Raw genomic sequence first — 20,531 nt, 5'->3', positions numbered from 1 at the left:
GCTGCCTGATGCGTCCCCTTTGAGTGCCCTGTGTGTCCTGAAAATGCTGGCCTTGCCTGCCTGCACCACCTCTCACAGGCTTCTCTGCTCTGATGTCACAGCTTCACCATGGCAACGCCCCGTGGTCCCCCCCCGCCCCTTGGTGCGGGGACTGTGAGAGAGAGAAGTCAGGGAGCTGGCAGCTCCCCAGCCTGAGAGATTACATTTGTATGCCAGAGTTGTTGGTGATGGAGCAGAAAAGAATATACGTGGGGAAGGAAGCAGGCAGCCCCTGGATGGTGATGCGTCGTTTCCATGGAGACGCATGGCACGGATGAGGTCCCCTTGATTAGGCTGCCGTTTCCAACCGCAGAAGGGCATTTGCTCTAACGTGAAGTCAGCGGGAGAGCACACCAGGTGTGTGGGCCTCCCAGCTGTTGGTTGGGGACCCTTGCCCTTGGGCACCCATCTCCAGATGCACCAGAAAGAAACACACTTTTCTTAATGGCCGCCCTGCAGATAACCCAAGATGGAGCAGAATTTGCCAGTTCTTGGGTTTCTGGGGCAGGCGATCACTCAGAATACCTTTGGGACTCACAGGGGGCTTGGGAAGGGGAGACGGGGCTCCGTACGGTTCCCTACCCTGCGTGTGAGGGGTGGGCCTGCGCACCCTAAGCAGGGGCTGCCGAGACGTTTCCGCCAGCTTTGACAGTGCCAAGACCCAGAGGGCCAGATGTCAGCAGAGTCCCGAGGGGGACGGGACAGGGGGCTTTTGTGTGTGTGTACGGAGCAGAGGTAAAACATATGTAACATAAATCTTACCACCTTAACCATTTTTTTAAATATTTTTATCGAAGTATAGTTGATTTACAATGTTGTGTTCATTTCTGCCCACCTGAACCGTTTTTAAGTGTACAGTTCTGTAGCGTCAAGTGCACCGACAGTGTTCTGCAGTCACCACCACCATCCATCTCCAAACCTTCATCTTCCCAAACTGAAACCGTCCCCGCTAGAAACACTAACTCCCCACGCCCTCCCCCAGCCCCGACGCCCCACCCCACCCCGCTTCTCCTTTCTGTCTCTGTAGTCTGACCCTAGGTCCCTCCCATGAGTGGGACCTTACCGGATATGTCCTTCTGTGAGTGGCTTACTTCACGCAGCACAGTGTCCTCGAGGTTCATCCACATGGGAGCCGGTGTCAGGGGGCGGGGGGGGGGGTCCTTTGAATCCCCCGGGGAGAGTCTGGTGATCGTTGCAGATGCAGTGTCCAGACTGGGTGTGGGGTGTGTCTGATCCGTGTCTTCTGGTCTCACGATCCTTGTAGCACGTAGAAGGCAGGCACCGCGGGCCACAGCCCACGCGGTCACTGCCCTTCACCTGGCCCATCTCTCCTCACAGGTGCACATCCTCATGGGCTCCTGTTACAAGACCAAAAAATTCCTGCTCTCCCTGGCAGAAAACAAGCTGGGACCCTGCATGCTCCTGGCGCTGAGGGGGAACCAGACCATGGTGGAGGTAAGGAGCTGGCCCGAGTCCCTGGTAAGGTTGCCAACTCTCGCAGGACTTCATCCTTGTTGATGGAGCACCTTCTAGGAGCTCCTAGGAGCCCCGAGTTATTACAAGAGCTGGGGACACGGCAGCGGATGAGGCAGGCACAGCCCCAGCCCTCCTGAGCTTAGTGGGAGCGGGAGACCTTCATCAAACCGTCTGCTAATTTCATTTTAATTTCACTTTTTGATCCACGTGGGTCCAAGGGATCGATTGGGCAGGTTTCTGTTCCATTTGTCTGTTGCTGCAGAACAGACCACCCCCAAATGGGGGCTTCAAACAATAATGCTCATTTATTTGCTCCTGGGTCTTGGGATGACTGGGCTCAGCTGACCACTTCTCACGCTGAGCGCCTCAGGGGGTCGCAGTCAGATGGGGGTGGGCTAGGTCCTCCCAAGGCTGCTTCCCTCACGTGTCTGGCGCTGGCCTGAGGGGACTCGACCAGCGGAGGCTGGAGCAGCTGGGGCTGCCAGGCCGCCGTCCACACAGCAGCCTTGGTCGTAGCCGTCCCACTCACCGAGGAGCACACACCAGCCCCAGGCACTCATGTCACCTCTGTCTCCCCCAAAGTCCCCAGAAGCCTGGGGCTTCCACAGCCACTGTCCAAAGAGACCTGGCAGAAGCTATATCTCTTCTCCTGACTCAACCTCAGAAGTCAGGGAGCATCACTTCTGCCACTTTCTGGCCATGAGAAGTCGGTCCCCGGGACTTCCCTGGTGGTCCAGTGGTTAAGACTCCACGCTCCCAATGCAGGGGGCATGGGTTCAATCCCTGGTCAGGGAACTAGATCCCACAGGCATGCCGCAACTAAAGATTAGCGCGCCACAACTAAGACCCAGTGCAGTCAAATAAATAAATAAATAAATAAATAAAAGAAGTGAGGGCTTCCCTGGTGGTGCAGTGGTTGGGAGTCCGCCTGCCAATGCAGGGGACGTGGGTTTGTGCCCCGGTCTGGGAGGATCCGACATGCCGCAGAGTGGCTGGGCCCGTGGGCCATGGCCACTGAGCCTGCGCATCCAGAGCCTGTGCTTCGCAATGGGAGAGGCCACGGCAGTGGGAGGCCCGCGTGCCGGAAAAAAAAAAAAATAGAAGTGAGTCACCGAGGCCAGGCCCATAGTCAAGGGAATGGGAATTAGACTTCACCTCTCAGCAGGGAGAGCATCAAAGAGTTTGACTCCCAGAGCTTTCCGTGGAAAAGCAAGGGATAGAAAGAGGTGTCCTGTCTTTCGGGCTCTACCAGGCCATAGGGGCCCGGCGTGCATGGTGCCCACAAGCATTAACCAGGAGCTCCCACGCGCTGAGTGTGTGTGCACTAATGTTCCCGTTACACAGAGGGGACACCGGGGCAGGCGATCCCCCCAGCATCGCACAGCCGGAAGTGCAGAGAGTGGGGAGAGAACAAGACCTGGGAACGCATGGGTGTGCCGAGCTTGGCCGCCTCCCGAGGCGTGAGGGGCTCTTGGGACAGGCTGAGGGTTCAGGCCTCCACGCCTCCGAGGACCAGCCCCGCCCAGAGCCTCGGGCTGGCGGTAACTCGCCTCCCGGCTCTTGGCAGATCCTGTGCTTGATGCTGGAATACAACATCATCGACAACAACGACACGCAGCTGCAGATCATCTCGACCCTGGAGAGCACGGGCGTGGGGAAGCGCATGTATGAGCAGCTGTGCGACCGGCAGCGGGAGCTGAAGGAGCTGGTGAGTCCACGCCCGGCTGCCCGGCCCGGCTCCGGGGCTCCCCTGCCCAGCAGTGAGAGCGTGGCTGCAGTGAGCAGGGCAGAGCCCAGGGTCCGTGGCACCTGTGATGGCCTCCACCTCACTGACTCCTCCTCCAGACCCAGAGAGGTCGAGATTGCCACCCACCGCTTTCCAGATGATCAGAGAGGCTGAGTCTGTGGCCCAAGGTCAAACAGCCCATATGGGCCCGGTCACAGCCACATCCTGTGTCACCCTCCGAGCCAAGCCTGGCAGTGGCTGTCTGTGCCCCTCCTCCCTCCCTCCCTCCCTCCCTCGCCCACTTTCCTCAGGCCCTTCATTTCAGGGCACGGGGCTTGATTTCTGAACGCCAGCACCCGTACCTCCTGGCCAAAGGGCTTTCTCTGTCCACGGGCACAGCAGGACAGAAGGGGTGGAAAATTCACACCCCGTGGTCTCCTGGAGCAGCTCTCAACCAGTGACTGACAGGAGAGGTGGGGTCTCCCTGTGAGATGTGACTTCGCCACCATTTCCCAGAGGCCCAGGGGTAGCTGGGGTGATCACAGCCTCTTCCTTTAGGGGCCTTGTGGTCTCAGTTCCCCGCTCCCCTGCTGGGGTTTCTTGGGGTCGCCTCTCTGATACACCACCTGCCCTCAGACCTGGCCTCGGGGTCTGCCCCTGAGACAAAGACCACCATGTTGCCCGCCACTCCCAAGGAATACAAACAGTGCCATGAGAGGTGTTACTGGAGGTGCGGGTACCGGGTGAGGGCTCAGGGAAAAGTGGGTCGTAACCAGTCTGACTTCTGTTGCAGCAAAGGAAAGGCGGGCCCACCAGGCTAACACTGCCCTCCAAGTCCACAGTGAGTCGGTTTCATTCTCCTGCAGGGCTGGGAGGGAAGAAGCGGGTTATCCTCCGCGGTGGGGAACAGCAGACAGTGTCTGCTGGAGGTGACGGGAGGAGGTGAACAGGGACCCTATGGTACTTCCCTCCCTAGGAGGGAACTGGGTTGCAGGAAACCAAACATTATGATAAAGATTACTGTTGATATTAATGTTACTATGTTACCAGTTATTCATAATGATGACGATAATAGCTCACATACATTGAGGAGTCACGTACCAGATAAATTGTGCTCATAGTTCATTTTATCTTATGACAAGAAGCCTGTCAGGCTGGTGCCTCCTTCCCCATTTTACAAGGTCTTCAGGGATCTTAGTTCCTTCTGTCCTGCTGCCCCACTGTCCTTGGCACATAGCTTCCACCTCATAGTCCAAACTGGCTGCTCAGGCTCCAGCCATCTTATCTCCATTCAAGCCAGGAGGAAGAGGCAAAGAGGAACACGCCCCTTCCCTTTAAAGACCTTCCTGGAAGTTCTGCGGGACACATCTGCTTGTATACCGTTGTCCAGGTTTAGCACGTGGCCCCACCTAGCTGGGAGATTAACCTTAATCCAGGGCAGCCAGTTGGCAGCTAAAACTCAAGAATTCTATCACAAAGATGGAAGGGACCCTCAATGACCTCAGAGTCTAGTGCTCACATACTCCTTGAAAGGGCCTCAGTGTTTGCAGGTGGGAAGTGGGCACAAGCTCCCGCCTGGGAAAGCGAGACGGTCGGACACACATGCACACGCCTGTGGGAGGGACGTGGCCTCGGAACACCCCACTGGTGACTCAGGCTGTGGGTCACAGCTCCGAAGGCTTTCTCCAGCTAGGCAGCTGCCACCACGGAGACGTGGAGGCAGCCGCGCCCTCCCTGACACCCCGTTTTGTCCCAACCCACTGGACCATGCTCTCCTCCCCGCCACAGCTCTCTGTGGGGCTGGGGAGGGGAGGCTTAGGGCCTCGGGGAGCTGCTGGCAGCCCCAGGCCTCCTGAGACCCCGCCTGCCCATCCCGTCTGCAGGATGCTGACTTGGCTCGTTTGCTGAGCTCTGGCTCCTTTGGAAACCTGGAGAACCTCAGTTTGGCCTTCACCAACGTAACCAGTGCCTGCGCTGAGCACCTCATCAAACTGCCTTCTCTCAAGCAGCTGAACCTGTGGTCCACTCAGGTACATGTGGCCTGCCCTGCCCCTGCCCCCTGCGCCCCCTCCGTGCCCACCGTGCACCCCTGCCCCAGGCCTGCCCTGCACCCTCCTCCATGGCTGGCTTTCTGCCCAGAACCCACGGGGCCAGTCGCTTCATCACCACGCCCCCTCCACGGCACAGCGCCCACGTCCCCCAGAGGGTCCCAGGCCAGAGAAGGTTTAGCCCCTCGTGAAGCCCAGGGGCCTGTCCCACAGTTGGAGTCGCCAAGGCCCAGAGCAGGGGCGTGCCGGCACAGCTGACACGTGACACAGGTCTCACACCCCTGCCCAGGGGGTGTGCAGGCGGCTGGTGGGTCTCCTCCTTGTAATGACCACAGCGCACGGTGCCCACTGCCCGTGCTTAGTACCGACTGGGCTGTTACACACGTACCAGCACGTGTGGTCTCCACTCCACTGTGAGGTGCGGGCCCTGCCGACACCTTCATCTCGCAGAAGAGAACCCGGGCGTTCCCAGCTGCCCTGTTGTCCCACTGTCCCGCCCGGGGAAGGGCCACCTCGGCTCCCGCTAGTAGCCACGAGTCACTGAGTTCAAAGCCACCCTTGACAGACGGCCACACCGACTCCGGGGGGGGCCCTTGTCTGGTCCACGGCACTGGCAGAGCTGGGTTTGAACCGGGTCAGGGCACTGGAGTCTCTGGAGAGAAGCGAGAGCGGCCCCGGCCCTGAGGCGTGGAGGCCATGGGCCTCAGGCCTGGGCTCTGTCCTGTCTCCTTGCTCCGCCGCTGCCCCCGCCTCGGGGTCGTCGCCCCGGGCGCCCGGGGAGGCCAGCGTCCGTGTCCACGCTGAGAAGGTCTCTGCCCCACAGTTTGGAGACGCCGGCCTGCGGCTCCTGTCGGAACACCTCACGATGCTGCAGGTGCTGAACCTGTGCGAGACGCCCGTCACCGACGCCGGCCTGCTGGCCCTCAGCTGTGAGTCCCTCCATCCATCCCTTCCTCCCTTCCTCCATTCACGCACCGTGCTGTGTGCTCCCGGGGCACCTCCCCCATGCCAGGCAGAAGTATCCCTGCCCTCGTGGAGCTGATGCTCTAGAGGAAAAAGGAAGAATGAGTGAGGCCCAGCCTGTGCCCTCCCGACGCTGTCCCAGCCCCTGAGGGCGATCGTGCTCCCCTGACCCACCACAGTAGCTGCAGCCCCAGCCGCAGCATTCGCCCGGGAGTTGGTTAGAAATGCAAATTCTCGGGCCCTGCCCCAGACCTGCTGACTCAGAAACTGCACTGTAACAAAGTGCCGGGCGATTCTCAAGGCACACTAAAGTTTGAGAAGCACCGCCCTAGTAGAAGGAGCCACAAAATACTCGAGGCACCTAGAACTGTCGACTTCTGTACCCTGACCCCAATCTCCTAAATTCAAATATTGGGTGATGTCGAGCCCGGGAATCTGCATTTCCCATTTCCAGGTCCATTGGTTTAGATGAGAGGCCCTGGGCCTCAGCTGGGAGGAATCCAGGAAGGCTTCCCAGGGAGGTGACTGGATCTGGGGGTGAAAGACACATACGTAGGAATTGACCGAGGGGGAGGCATACTGGGCAGTGGGCATGACTCCTGCAAGGTTGTCGGCACGTTCTGGGTGGCTTGGGAGTGGCTGGGGGCAGGTGACGGGGTAACGGAGGGCAGAGAGGATGAGGTTTAGAGTCACAGCGGGGTCCACTGTCTGCAGTGCAGCAGGCAAGTTCTGGGGACATTTGGGGTACAGGCAGTGGAGGGACATGACAGAGGGCGACCAGAAGGGAGAGAGGCTCAGAGGGCAGGGGGAGAATGTGGGCCCAATTCAGATCAGCTCCTGCCTGAAATAGACCTTCTGTACATAGTGGTCCCGGGCTGTGCCTCTGAAACCCCACCTCCCGACCCCGTCCCCGAACCAGAGGCCTCAGCAACTCAGTCCGCCCCCAGCTTTTCCATCCTGTACCTGCAACTGCTCCTTGTGGGGTCCCACTGACCTAATGACTGTGTCTGTCTGTCTGTCCCTGGACAGCCATGAAGAGTCTCTGCAGCTTAAACATGAACAGCACCAAGCTGTCGGCGGACACCTACGAAGACCTGAAGGTAATCCTTTTCTTCCCTCCTTCCTTCCTTCCTTCCTTTGCAAGTGCAAAGGTCCTGAGGCAGAAAGGGTTGGTACGAACAGACTTTGTAGCCAGCGTGACTAGAAAGTGAGAGAAGAGACTGGAGCCAGACCGGATAAGGCCTCGCAGGCCACGGAAGGACTCTGGATCTCATCCAGGTTCAGGAGGCTCTCAGAGGCTCTAAGCAGGGTAATGAGTTCTGCTTTTACAAGCTCGTTCTGGTTGTTACGTGGAAAGCAGGATTTTTGAGGGCGAGTACAAGCAGCGGGTAGCAGCAGGGAGAAGGTTTGCAGGGCTGGTGCAGCCACACAGGTGAGACCCAGGACCTGCAGGCTGGGCTAGGTTGGCAACTTAAAATCAAGGAAAGAGGATCTGGGTGGTGGAAGGTGGGCACATTTTGTTTGTAAAAATGCATGTCTCGTCAGGGCTGGAGGGGCTGGGCCTTCAGCAGGCTCCTGCTGCCCCCTCATCCTGGGCCCAGAGGAGTGGGCTCAGCCGCAGAGCCCTGGGAAGGAAGGGCCGGGCCAGGAGCGCGCCAGATCCTGGGCGCCCTGGAAGCCCACCTCCAGCAGGGCCTCCCCCCCTCAGCTTCCCCTCCAGCTCAGCCAGACCTGTATCCTGGGGCCCATTCACTGGCCAAGCCTCCGGACGCCTTCTGTGTGGCAGGCTTGCGCTGGGGACAGGGACGCCGAGGTGCGGTGGGCTCACCCCTGCCCAGGAGGGAGCTCAGTCCCGGCAGACAGACACGTGCAGCAGACTGCGGCAGGACGGGGCTCAGGGGCCAGCAGGGAGGGGACCGCCAGCTCCGTTCATTGGGGCAGGAGAGCCTGCACAGAAAGGAGTGGTTAAAGTGAGCCTGCTGGGCAGGCCAGTGCCCAGGAAGCTGGGGAGGCGGGAAGCAAAGGCAGGAGACCAGTTAGCAGCCTCTCTGTACAGCAAAGGCTTGTAAGAAAAAGTCAACCGTTCGTAAAAGAAGGCAGAGCACAAGCGCGTCTGGGTGACAGCGATGGGGGGCAGGAAGCCGCTCTGAGGAGTAGCAGGTGGGATCCTGTAGTCCGGCCACAGATCCACGTGGGGGAGCCTGAGTGGGAAGGATCTCCACCCACCCGCCAGGAACCGGCAGCTTACGGATCCCTCTCCATTCTCCCCGCCGGACTCCTGACAGCCCTGAGGGCACAGGCACTGTCTCGGACCGCAGGCTCTGGGTTTGCCCTGCCTCGCCCCGTCCCGTGAGCCAGGGACTGGACTCGGATTCCCTCCACAGATGAGGAAGCCGGCTCCCGGAGGCCAGGGCTCTACCCAAGGGCAGGTGGCCTGCAAGTGACAGTGGTGGGGGGCGCACATCCTGGGTTTCCTGCCCCCAGGGCCAGTGATCCGAAGCCTCTGGGGTGTGGGAATGTGGGCTCCCCAGCAGCTATCGCCTGCTTTCTGTGGAGCCACGTGCCGCCTACTTGGTTCTCCCGGAGGTTCCCCAGCTCTGGGCTCGGGAGCCCCCGATGGTGACAAAGTGGGGAGGGCATTGGGGGAATGCCAGCCGCCGGGCGGGGGCGGGATGCAGCTCTGCGCCACCAGGTTCTGGAAGGGACTGGATCCTTCTTGCTCCCCCCAGGCCAAGCTTCCCAACCTGAAGGAGGTGGACGTCCGCTACACGGAAGCCTGGTGAAGCTCCCACTCGGCAGGAAGGAGTTTGCAACTGCGACACGCAACTCTTGACTAATAGCTGTAGAGCAGCGGGTCTCGGGGTCCCACCCCGCGTCCTGGCTGTGAGATAGACGGGGGAGTCTTTCTGGGGGCGGAGGGCGGAGGGGGGAGGGGGTGGGGAGGGGGTCCGTAAGCACGCCCAGCCCCCACCTAATTCTTTTAGCTTCATAATCGGAAACATTGACCTGATCTAAAACGGACTTTGTAGCAACCAGAGGAGCAGCAGCGGGTCGGGGAGAGGGTGGGGATGGGGGCGCTTGGGGAGGGGGGACCCTTTGTGGATTTTCTTTGCCTCTGTGTTCAATGCCATGTGGGAAGAGTCAACTCTGATGCCATCGTCTCGCAACCCCGACGGGCCTGGAGGCCAAGGAAGGATGCTTTCTCCCTCCGAGGCCCTGCGGAGAACTCGCCCCGCCATCGCCATCGCCATCGCCATCACCATCGGACAAGACCCGGTCACGTGGTCACGTCATCACACCCACACCCGTCCTGTGTCCTCGCCATTGCTATGCAAAGTGATTCTTGTTGTACATAAGATTTAAATAATGCGCCTATTTAAGAAACGTTGACAAATTGCAGGTCTGGGACCTGCTTCTTATTTATGAAGTCTTTGACCTGCCCGCCCGCCCGCCCGCCCGCCGGCCGCCCCTGGCGTGTAGTACTGTACAAACCAGTCAGCTGTCAGGGTAGTGGTAGTATTCTTGTTATTTTTTTAAAGGAAACAAACAGACGGAAAAAAAAAAAAAAAAAAGAACCTCCTTGGAAATTTAATTGCTTTTTCGTAATGGATTCTCTATGCTAACGCTCTCATGTCGGTCCGTCCGTCCATCCCTCTGCCCGCCACGCCACCGTGTGTTTCGATCCCAGACGTCTCCAGTTTCCTCACAGGGTGGAGGTCAGCTGGGGGAGGAGAAGTGGGGTCCCCACATTGTCGTCTTGCTCCTCTATGGCCCCAGCTTTCTCTCGGCCCCCTTTTACACATTTGGAGGGGGAGGGTGCTAACCTGTCCTCCCATCCGTCCCGCAGGAGAGCTGCCCCGCCCCCTCCCCCGGAGCTCTCCCATCTGCGGTGGCCTCTGCTGCTCCCGTCCCCGCTGAGGCTCTGCGACCTGTGGCCTCCCCGCCGTCCTGTGCCTCCCGCGGTCCCCTCATGCATGCCCGCCTCTCTGCATGGTCTCTTGGGAGAAGAGAGACGTCGCCTCCACCAGCCTGACTGCCCACCCCGCCCACGAATGTGACCACTGCAGCGCAGACGCCCCTTCTGCCCCCTCCATCCCCACACCTGCCCCAAAGACACACCAACCTCTGTTTCTTTTATAAACAAGCCCTCACTGTACAAAACAGCCCTCATGGTTTACTTGGGGTCCCCTCTCCCCCAAGCCCCTTCTTCTGTTGGTCTAGCACAAACACAGCCCCCCTTCAGCACCTCCAGACCTAACCCCCAGTCAATGTAATTGTTTTATATATATTTAATCTTATTCAATGGAAACCATGCTTTTGTCGTTTTATACTTTGCTAGGTAGACTTTATTACCCCCCGACTATGCCCTCATTTTTTTAAAAAAGGACAAAAAAAGAAATTGGGTTTCAGTCTTAATTCATTTTCCGTGCCAGGTTTGATTTCGTGTGTGCGTGTGAGTGTGTTCCGTTTCGTGTTTTTTTTTGTTGTTGTTGTTTTCTGTTGTTTGGTTTTATTCGCTCCCCTTCGGTCCCATACTTTACAGCACTCTGGTGCAGGAAGAAGCAGAAGCAAAAAAAAAAAAAAATTTTAAAAGAAAAAAAAAAAAAGAAGAGTCGAGACATGCCACCTTTTCCCTTCGCACTGTTGCTTTTCCTGATGGTTAATACTACTGTCACGTAGCTGTGTTCAGAGATGTGAAATACTTTCAGGCAAAAATAAACTGTAAGTGACTCATTGACATCTGGCCTTTCTGTGTGGCTTTGAAGGGGCCTCCCAGGGCGATGGGAAGGGACGAGACCTAGGCCGAGAGTCGGGGGCTCACGGCAGAGCCCGGACACCCTCTCCGAATGTCCAGGACTCCTCACCCTGGCGCGTTAGGGGGCAGATCTTCCTTTGTTGTGAGGCCGCCCTGGGCATCAAAGGATGTTGAGCAGGCCCCCGCCAGCCCTGACCCACTAGATGCCAGGAGTACCTCTCCACCACCCACTGCAGTTGTAACTGAAAATGTCTCCAGATGGGGCCTAGTGTCCCCGGGCGGGGGAAGAGTCACCCCCAGGGTAGAACCCGGCCGTCCACCTAGACTGCTGTGCGGTAGGGCGTCACAGAAGCTCTAGTCCAGCAAGAGTCTCCAGAAAACGCGGGTTCTGATCCCCAGGGTCTGGGTGGGCACCAAAGACCCTGCATTTCTGAGAAGCTCTGGCTGACGTGGATGCCTCTGGTCTGTGGCGGGCTCCCTGAGGTCCAGCGCCTAGACGCATCCAGCCAGCTGGCTCCTCCCCGAGATAAGAAGAAACGGAACTTTCACCTCCACCCTGCCCAACGGCCAGCCCCCTGCTGCTGGGTTGCTGAGTCTCCTCCCTCTGCACCTCCATCCGCCCCCCCCCCGCCCCGCCCTTTCAGCCAGGCCCCTCATCCCTCTCCCAAGGACAACTGGTGTAACCCCCTCACCGCCCCCTGATAACCCCACACCTTTTTCCCACCCCCGCTACCTCCCTGCCTCTCCGCACACCTCCCCCTCCCCTGGCCTCCTCACTCCCCGAGGCCTCTACATCCCTCAGGTGTGCGGCCTGTCAGCTGACCCACATGACGACCTCCGGCCACTCAGGGAAGCCAGGTGTCCTGCGTGAGAACAAGGAGGGCCCTGGACTTGCAGGGCTGGCGGGCGAGCTCCAGGAGCTCCGGTCCTCAGGCCAGATGGCCCTGGCTTCACGACAGCCAGCTGCGGGCCGAGACACGGGGCTGTGAGGCCCCGCAACCTGCCGTCTCTGATCCTTCCCACCCAGCAGAGGGCCTGGCTCAGCAGGCGCTCATCACTGCCAGATGGAAAAGGTAGGACCCTGCAGGCACCTGTCCTCAGCCCTCCTCCCCACCCTGTCACCTGGGCTCCTCCGGCTGAGCCTGGAGAATGCTGGCTACCTGGCAGAGAGGCAGGGACGCGGGAAGAGAGAATCAGGGCATTTCCTCCCCCATGCTTTTCTTGCAGAATCGGCCTCCCTCTGTGAGCTCAGGTACCCCCCCGCCCCCCCCTCTCCCCCGGCAGCCGCCCTCCACGATTCCAGCTCTGAGCACAACCCTCACCCCCACCCTCAGCCTTGGCCTGGAAGGACCTGCGGGCTGCCAGCTTCAGGTGCCTCACATTTCTTAGCCCCGCCCACCACATGCCTTGCCTCACGTCCCTTAACCCCGCCCACCCACGTGCCTCACTCCCTTTAACCCCGCCCACCCACGTGCCTCACTTTCCTTAACCCCGCCCACCCTCTGGACCAGAAGGTCACCAGCTTGCCCTCCTCCTACAGAAACTGAGTTACACCGCGTCTTCCGCTCACCCTGCAGACCTGCACGTGGTAAGAGCCCCCTGGTGTATGTTCCGTGACCTCAGCGTCCCTTGTCAATTACCTAGCCAGCACCGCCCCTCCAGAGCTAGCCCTTCCTCACTGACTTTACAGAACCCACCAGAGTGGGTCTTCTGTTTCAGGCCAGGACCCTACCTGTTCCTCCCGTAACACACATGCAACTCCTCCCTCTCCCCCTCTTCCCCCCTCCCCCCACAGCTGATGGTGAGGGACCCAGTGAGAACCCAGTGGAGCGCTAGGTCCTTGAGCTGGGGAGGGAAGTTCATCAGGAAGTTTCAGGGTAGATCCTGAAATGGGGGCAGGGAGAAGCACTCCCAAGAGAGTGGCCACTGGGTTAGTGGGATCTGAGCTCTGTGGTCCGCAGGCCAGCCTGATGCAATTCTCCAGGTTGCCACACTCAAGCAGTGCCTACTTTAGAATGAGCTGTTCTCCCGTCACTTAGACTACAGTGTGAATGGTACTCCCTGGAGTTGTACCACGTGGGAACCTGGTTGTCATTTGTGTCTGACAGACTGCTAGAAGTTTCTCTAAAGGCCAGCCGGGAAAGGGGTCAGAGAGCCTTGGAAAAGGGCCTGGCCTTATTCATTCATGCATTCAACTATTCCTTATTGAACACCTGTTTCTAGCAGGTGCTAGCACGTTCTAGAAAACATGCTAGAAGAAGCAGGAGACATGGCCCTCGCCGTCCAGGGCCCCAGTGACCTGGCACATGCTGGCAATCAGTCAGGCAGCCCTGATATTGTGTGACAGATGCTATGACAGGAAGCTATGGTGGGCATGGAGGGTGGCAGCTAACCCAGGCTTTGGAAGTCAGGGCGGGGGGGGCGGGGCGGCGCTTCCTGGAGGAGGTGGTATTGTTGACAGTGAAGAATGAGGACGTTCGTCACATCATCAGAGAGGAAAGGGGGGTGTGCAAAGACGTGGTGACAGACCGGAGTGGGATCTGTGTTGGGACCTGCAGGTGGAAAGCATGGTGGGCATGGGGGCGGGGCGGTGGCTGTTATCGTTGGAGTTGAATTGTGTCTCTTAAAAGAGAGATGTTGAAGTTCTTAGTACCTGAGAGTGTGGCCTTATTTGGAAATAAAGTCTTTACAGAGTATTCAAGTTAAAATGAGGTCATTAGAGTGGGCCCCAATCCAGTATGGCTGGTGTCCTTGTAAAAAGGGGAAATTTGGTCACAGAAGCAGACATGCACAGCAGGAAATTGATCTGAAGAGACAGGCACACAGGCAGAAGGCCATGTGAAGATGAGGGCAGAGACGAGAATGATGCCTCTTACACACCAAAGATGGCTAGTAAGCCACCAGAAGCCGGCAGAGAGGCCGGGAACAGACTCTCCCTCACAGCCCTCAGAAAAAACCAACCCTGCCAACACCTTGAACTTGGTTTTCTGGCCCCCAGAACTGTGAAAGAATACACTTCTGTTATTTTAAGCCCCCCACTTTGTGGTGCTTCTTCACAGCAGCCCTAAAACACAGAGTGCATCCGTTTTCCAAGGCTGCCGCAAAAAGTACCACAAACCCGGTGGCTGAAAACACAGACATGTATTCCGTTTCTGGAGACCAGAAGTCCAAAATCGAGGTGTCGGCAGGGGGAATTCCCTGGTGGTCCAGTGGTCAGGACTTCACGCTTCCACTGCTCCTTCTGAAGACTGTAGAGGAGAAACATTTCCTTCTCCCTTCCGGCTTCTGGTGGCTACCGGCGTTCCTGACTGGCGGCTGCATCACTCCCGTCTCTGCCTCTGTTTCATGTGGTTCCTCCTCTTCTCCAGCTCACACTTCCCTCTGCCTTTCTATTGTAAGGACATTTGACGTTGGATTTAGGGCCCACCTGGAAGGATGATCTCATGGCCAGATCCTTAGCATGCTTACGTGATCTACGAAGAAGACTCTTTTTCCATATGAATTCCTGGTCACTGGTTCCGGGTGAAGGTGCCTTCTGGGGCCACCACTCAGCATATCACAGGGGGAGAAGGCGTGGGGTGAGACCAGCCAGTGTCTCGTTAGTCATATTTATTGATCGAAGCCTGGGATTTACCCCAAGGGCTATGAATGATTGTAAGGACGTTGCAGTTATCTTATCCATTTGCTGACAAAGCATGTATACAGCACCTACTACACGCCAGGCATGGTAACAGGGTTTTATAGGTCTGAACTCATTTACTCCTCCTGGCAGGCCTATGAGGCAGGTGCTAACATGATCCCTCTTGACCGATGGGGAAGTGGAGGCCAGAACAGGCTGGGTCTCTTGGTCAAGGTCACGCAGGGAGCTGGGGATCAAAGCAACCTTATGACCCAGGCATTATGGGAAGATCTCTCCACTGCTGACTGGTGAGTGGATGGGGCTGAGGCTGTGGCTTGAACCACGTGGAGAAACAAATTCAAGAGAAGCTTAGGAGTAAAACTGTAGAACGTGGTGATAGGTATGGAAGGAGGGCCAGCAAGGAGTGAAGGGTGAAGTTCGGCTTCTTGGCTTATTCCCTGAGGCTCTGTGAGGCCCAGAATTGCACCTCTGCCTGGCAGCAGCCCTCGTGGCAGGGGGAGCTGGTGTGCAAATGCCCCTGCTCTCTGGCTTCTGGTGGGGGCGGAGACCTCCAAGGCTCCTTTTCTTCCTTGATTCCTGGAGTCCTTCCCTGGGATTAATCTCCAGCTGCCCCCTGGGCTGACTTGCTTGTTAGGACTTCCTGCTCTTCTCCCCTCACTTTCCCATGGTCCCATTCATGGTTCCTGGGACCACTTCCCAAATAAGCTACCTTTGCTGGAATAGTTATCGCAGAGCCTGCTTCTGGGGAAGCCCAAACTAAGACAGTGACTGACTGTGCCAGGGGACAGAGGGACAGGATGGAGGGGAGCATCTCCACGACAGGCTGGGAAATCCCTCCCAAGGATACCAGGTCACCGGGTATTCCTGTCCCAACCTCAGCAACACAAGTGCCTCCCAGCCGAGCTGGAAGAGCTCTGCGACAGGGGCCCCCAGAATCAGCTTACACCCATTTTCAGAGGTGGGAGTGGCGGCTGACAGAAGCTCTCAGACTTTGCTGGCAGGAGTAGAAATTGGTTCTACCGCTTTGGGAAGCATATCTACTAAAGCTAAACATCTGCTGACCCCGTGACCATGCAGCTCTGCTCCTGGGTAGACGCCTGAGAGAGCTGAGCTCATGTGTCCACCGAAGACACAAACAAGAATGTTTATAGCAGTGTTATTCATAATAGCCCAAAGTGGAAACAGCCCAAATGTCCGCTAACAGGAGAATGAATAAACTAACTGTGGAACAGACATACAGCGGACGACGCAAATGCCTCCGTCAACAGGAGGAAGAATAAATACATGATGACATGTCCATATGAGAGGATTCTGCAGAAAAAGAGAAAAGGATGCACACAATGGCGTGAACGAATTGGACAGACGTTATGCTGTGTGAAAGGAGCCAGACACAAATGAGGGTTTGCTGTGTGATTCCATTTGTATAAAGTTCATGAAGAAGCACAAGTTATCTGTGGTTTTAGAGGTCACAGTAGTGGTTATCTCTGCAAGAGATAAGAGGGGTTGTTATTTTTTATTTTTGTTGCGGTACGCGGGCCTCTCACCATTGTGGCCTCTCCCGTTGTGGAGCACAGGCTCCGGACGCGCAGGCTCAGTGGCCATGGCTCACGGGCCCAGCCGCTCCGCGGCATGTGGGATCCTCCCGGACCGGGGCACGAACCCGCGTCCCCTGCATCGGCAGGCGGACTCTCAACCGCTGTGCCACCAGGGAAGCCCAGGGGTTGTTATTGATGAGGAAGGTAGGAGGGAATCTTCTGGGGTGCGATTCGTGTAATTTACTGTGTTCATTACATGTCAACTTTTTTTTTTTTTTTTGGCCACACAGCATGTGGGATCTTAGTTCCCCTGAGTAGGGATCAAACCCACGCCCTCTGCATTGGACGCGTGGAGTCTTAACCACTGGACCACCAGAGAAAGCCCCACATCAACTTTATAAGAGTGGCAGCAGGTGGAAACAATCCAAATGCCCATCCGTAGATGAACAGATAAATAAACATGGTATATATAGACAATGGACTCCTGTCCATCCGTGAAAAGGAAGGAAGCACTGATACATGTGCCAACATGGATGAATCTTCAGAACCTTATGCTGAGTTAAATAAGCCAGACACAAAAGACCACATACTGTATGATTCCATTTATATGAAATAATAGAATAGGCAAATCGGTATAGGGAGAAAGCAGATTGGTGTTTACCAGTGGCTGGGGAGTGACTGCTTCATGGCTATGGGGTTTTATTTGGGGTTGAGTGTATGGTCAGGCCACTCAAGGTGGCTGTTCTGTTGCTCTCTTCCAACCCCTGCCCGACCAGGGCCTGCTTCCCCTACATCCTACTCACCTGACTGACCTTCCTCTGTGTACTTGCCCCAGGGGCCCCAGCTGGTGATTGTTCTTATCAAAGGACTGGTGAGGGGCCTCGCCTCGTGTCCCTCTGCTGGTTTCCCTGGTAACTAATGAGCCCACCTGAGGTCATTTCCCCTATAACTGGTAACCTCCCCTGGCCCTCAGGAGCGAAGCCTGCCACCATGTCCTACCCACCAGGAGCCACATACGGTGGGGTGTTGCTCGTGGGACGTTGCTCCAGGACCTTGCTTCAGACGTGGAAGCTCCCCCATCCGTTAAACCTTTGATGTCTCTGTTGCCGACTCTGGGCTCTTTCTTCCATCTTAAAGCTGGGCAAGTGCAGGCCTTATAGGCCTGCGGGGTGCAGCCCGACACTGATGAAAACTTTTCGGAGCTGGATAGAGGTGGTGATTGTGCAACATTGTGAATGTTTGAAATGCCACTTTAAAGTGGTTTGTTTAATTTGAATTTTGCATCAGTTTTTTCTTAAGTGGCATCAAAACAGAATTTTTTAAATGACAAGGTGGCTGCTGCTTCTCTCTGCTGTGTCTGGGCTGGGGAGCATAAGGGGTGCCAATGCCACCATGACATCTCCTATCAGAGCCATACTTGTCCGTCCTTGTGAAGCCTCTTGGTGAATGGTTGTGTCGCCTCCTCAAAACACTCTACTGCCACCTGCTGGAAATTTGTCGTAGTAAATATTCAAGTTTATGTAGTAAACATACAAACTTCTAAATGCGGCACCCTTGTACAGTGCCCAACCTGCACAGCTGTACATGGCAGGATAGGTGACTTGGCTTTATTTTTCAGTGTACTCTATCCAGACTTGGATGCGGCCTTGAAAACCTTAAGGCTGACTTTTCCCTCCTGTCCGCGGTAATGCTGAATAAGGCAAGCCTGGGCTAGCCTCTCCCAGATTTGTCAGGGAGATGAAATCCACCTGCTCCCTGACCAGTGTATTGAAACCTGCCTTTCAGAGTCACCTCTAGAAATGAAACCTCCCCAGAGCACTTGTGGTCATCAAAGAAGCAGGAGGCCGAGGACGGGCTGGAAGGTCTCCACCAAGCTCCTGGTGACAGACGTCCTGGCTGTTTTTCGTCTGACGTAAAGGTAGGGACGAGGATCTGAACACCCCTAAAACACCGGGCGGCGCCTCCTCTCTGATTTGCCAGGGAGGGGAAGGGGCTGTCAGATCCAGTGGGAAGGGAGGTTCAAGTAATGGGGTTCTGGAATCTTAGCAGCTTGCTGGGCACAACTTACCCCTCACAGTGTTGCTGAAAACTCGGCCTCTGTGCAGCCGGTACCGAATCGAATCTCAGAGACAGTTTTGGATGAAGTAGAAAAGAAGAGCTTTATTGCTTTGCCAGGCAAAGGGGGATACAGTGAGCTCGTGCCCTGAAAAACTGTGTGTCCCAACCTGGGAGGATTTGGTGAGGAGTTTTAGAGCAGTGGTTCAAGGGCAGAGTTGCTGATAAGGATCAAGGTGTGTGCAGGGCCTGCGCTCCTTTAATCTGGTCTCAGAAAAGCTCCCCATGAGCTTTTCTGGTTCCTTTGATCTGGCCTCACATGGTCTCTTGATGAGCTTCTCGAGGTTATCAAACTGTGATCTTCTCCGGAATGAAGAATGCTAGCTAGCATCTTCCATTTGTTAGGGGTTTTCGTTCTGTAAAGAGCTCAAAGATGTTGTTATGTGTATCCCTTGACCTACAAACAAGAAACAGGGGACACAGAAAGGCTTCTGTGTCCAGGAGCCCCACAGGGTCCTGATTGATCTCAACAGCAGCTCCTGTCTGGGGCTTCCCCCACCCACTGGCTACAGGGGATTTGCTGGGGTGGGAGGTGGGGTTTTTTGTGGGTAGCAGCGATGCATCTTAAGCCCCTCACAGGCCTGGAGTTCCGGCGGTGTCCACCATGGCCATGGGGTTGGGGGCTGTGTCCCCTGGTGGACGGCTGTTCAAGACTAGTGGTGTCCTAGAGAAATAGAACACAAGCCACACATGTAAAGGGTTCTTTTAGACACATTTTTAAAAGTTAAAGGAAACACAGGCCACATTCATTTTAATAATATATATCTCTTACCCTAACATGCCCAAACATTTCAACCTGCAATCAATATAAAACTTGTTGGAAAAAAATTATTGAGATATTTTACATTCTTTTTTTTTTTTTTTTAATACAAAGTCTTTGAAACCCAGTGTGTAATTTGCCCTTCCGGGGCATCTCAGTCAGGACCAATCATGTTCAAGTGCCCAGTAGCAGCCATATGTGGCCAGTGGCTCTTGTGTGGACAGCATGGTTCCAGAATTTCCATAAACCAGGAGCAGGGGCAGTGGCAGCTCGGTGGGAAGTGGGGAGAGCAGCAAGGGGACAGGACTGGAGCCAGCACTTACCCATAAATGGTTTTTACTGAGATGGTATGACTTGAGAGGCTGTTACAGGTTCACGTGCCCGATATACAGTGAGGGCAAACAAACCCAAACGGTGGAGTCTGCAGCAGAGAAAAGTTTAGCACAGGGCCAAGCAAGGAGAACAGGTGGCTCGTGGTCAAAACCCCTGAAATCCTGGGACTTCCCTGATACTCAGGTTGTTAAGACTCCATGCTCCCAATGCAGGGGACATGGGTTCAATCCCTGGTCGGGAAACTAGATCTCTCATGCTGCAAATAAGAGCCCACATGCCACAACTAAAGATCTCACGTGCCGCAACTAAGACCCGGCGCAGGCAAATAAATGAGTAAATATTAAAGAAAAAAAAAAGAAAACGAAATTCCGTATGGTCTGGGGGGAGAAGTCTTTTTTTCTAAATTTATTTATTTATTTATTTTTGGCTGTGTTTGGTCTTTGTTGCTGTGCCTGGGCTTCCTCTAGCTGCAAAGAGTAGCTCCATGGTATGTGGGATCTTCTTGGACCAGGGCTCGAACCCATGTCCCCTGCATTGGCAGGGGGATTCCTAACCACTGCGCCACCAGGGAAGTCCATGGGGGGGGGGGACGTTTTTAATAGGCAAAATTTGGTGTGAGGGCTGCAGGGTGTGTGACTTTTGTCTGATTGGTTGTTGGTGAGGTAACAGGGCGGTGCTTCAGGAATGTTGCGCTCAGCCTGAAGTTACCATCCTCCACCTGGATGGGGCCTAAGTTCCTGCAGAAGAACTCAAAGATATTGTTATGTATATTCCTTGAGGAGGACCCTGCCACAAGGCTGCACTATTGTTTCTTTCTCTTTTTTTTTTGCGGTACGCGGGCCTCTCACTGTTGTGGCCTCTCCCGTTGCGGAGCACAGGCTCCGGACGCGCAGGCTCAGCGGCCATGGCTCACGGGCCCAGCTGCTCCGCGGCATGTGGGATCTTCCGGGACCGGGGCACAAACCCGTGTCCCCTGCATCGGCAGGCGGACTCTCAACCACTGCGCCACCAGGGAAGCCCCTGCACTATTGTTTCTTGACTGCTCCTCCCTTGTTTCTGTGTTCCTTCCCTTCCCTGATTAGCAACTGTTTGGATCTGCCCTTTGGAACTCAGAGAAGGTCAAGGAGGCTGAATAAAGCC

At 56.1% G+C, this 20,531-nt stretch overlaps 1 protein-coding gene across 2 annotated transcripts in view; it reads left to right on the top strand.

The window, feature by feature from the left end:
- Positions 1–10,978, top strand: part of CMIP (c-Maf inducing protein) — a 237,515-nt gene extending 226,537 nt beyond the window's left edge. Inside the window, exons 15-22 of one of the 2 annotated variants that reach the window (XM_082862876.1) lie at positions 1,378–1,494; positions 3,083–3,223; positions 4,035–4,082; positions 5,125–5,271; positions 6,113–6,218; positions 7,282–7,352; positions 8,982–9,031; positions 9,392–10,978. In XM_082862876.1, the coding sequence (XP_082719002.1) occupies positions 1,378–1,494; positions 3,083–3,223; positions 4,035–4,082; positions 5,125–5,271; positions 6,113–6,218; positions 7,282–7,352; positions 8,982–9,031; position 9,392 (681 nt within the window). In that variant the 3' untranslated portion in view covers positions 9,393–10,978. Of the gene's footprint in view, positions 1–1,377; positions 1,495–3,082; positions 3,224–4,034; positions 4,083–5,124; positions 5,272–6,112; positions 6,219–7,281; positions 7,353–8,981; positions 9,146–9,391 lie in introns of those variants that run through there. The other variant, XM_082862875.1, reaches the window with a different exon arrangement.
- The last annotated feature ends 9,553 nt before the right edge of the window (positions 10,979–20,531 follow it).

Source organism: Leucopleurus acutus (genome assembly GCF_964270905.1).
Source record: "Leucopleurus acutus genome assembly, chromosome: 20".
NCBI classification, from domain to species: domain Eukaryota; kingdom Metazoa; phylum Chordata; class Mammalia; order Artiodactyla; family Delphinidae; genus Leucopleurus; species Leucopleurus acutus.
The sequence above is the reverse complement of the archived record's forward strand: the minus strand, read 5'-3'. Positions and strand labels throughout refer to the sequence as shown.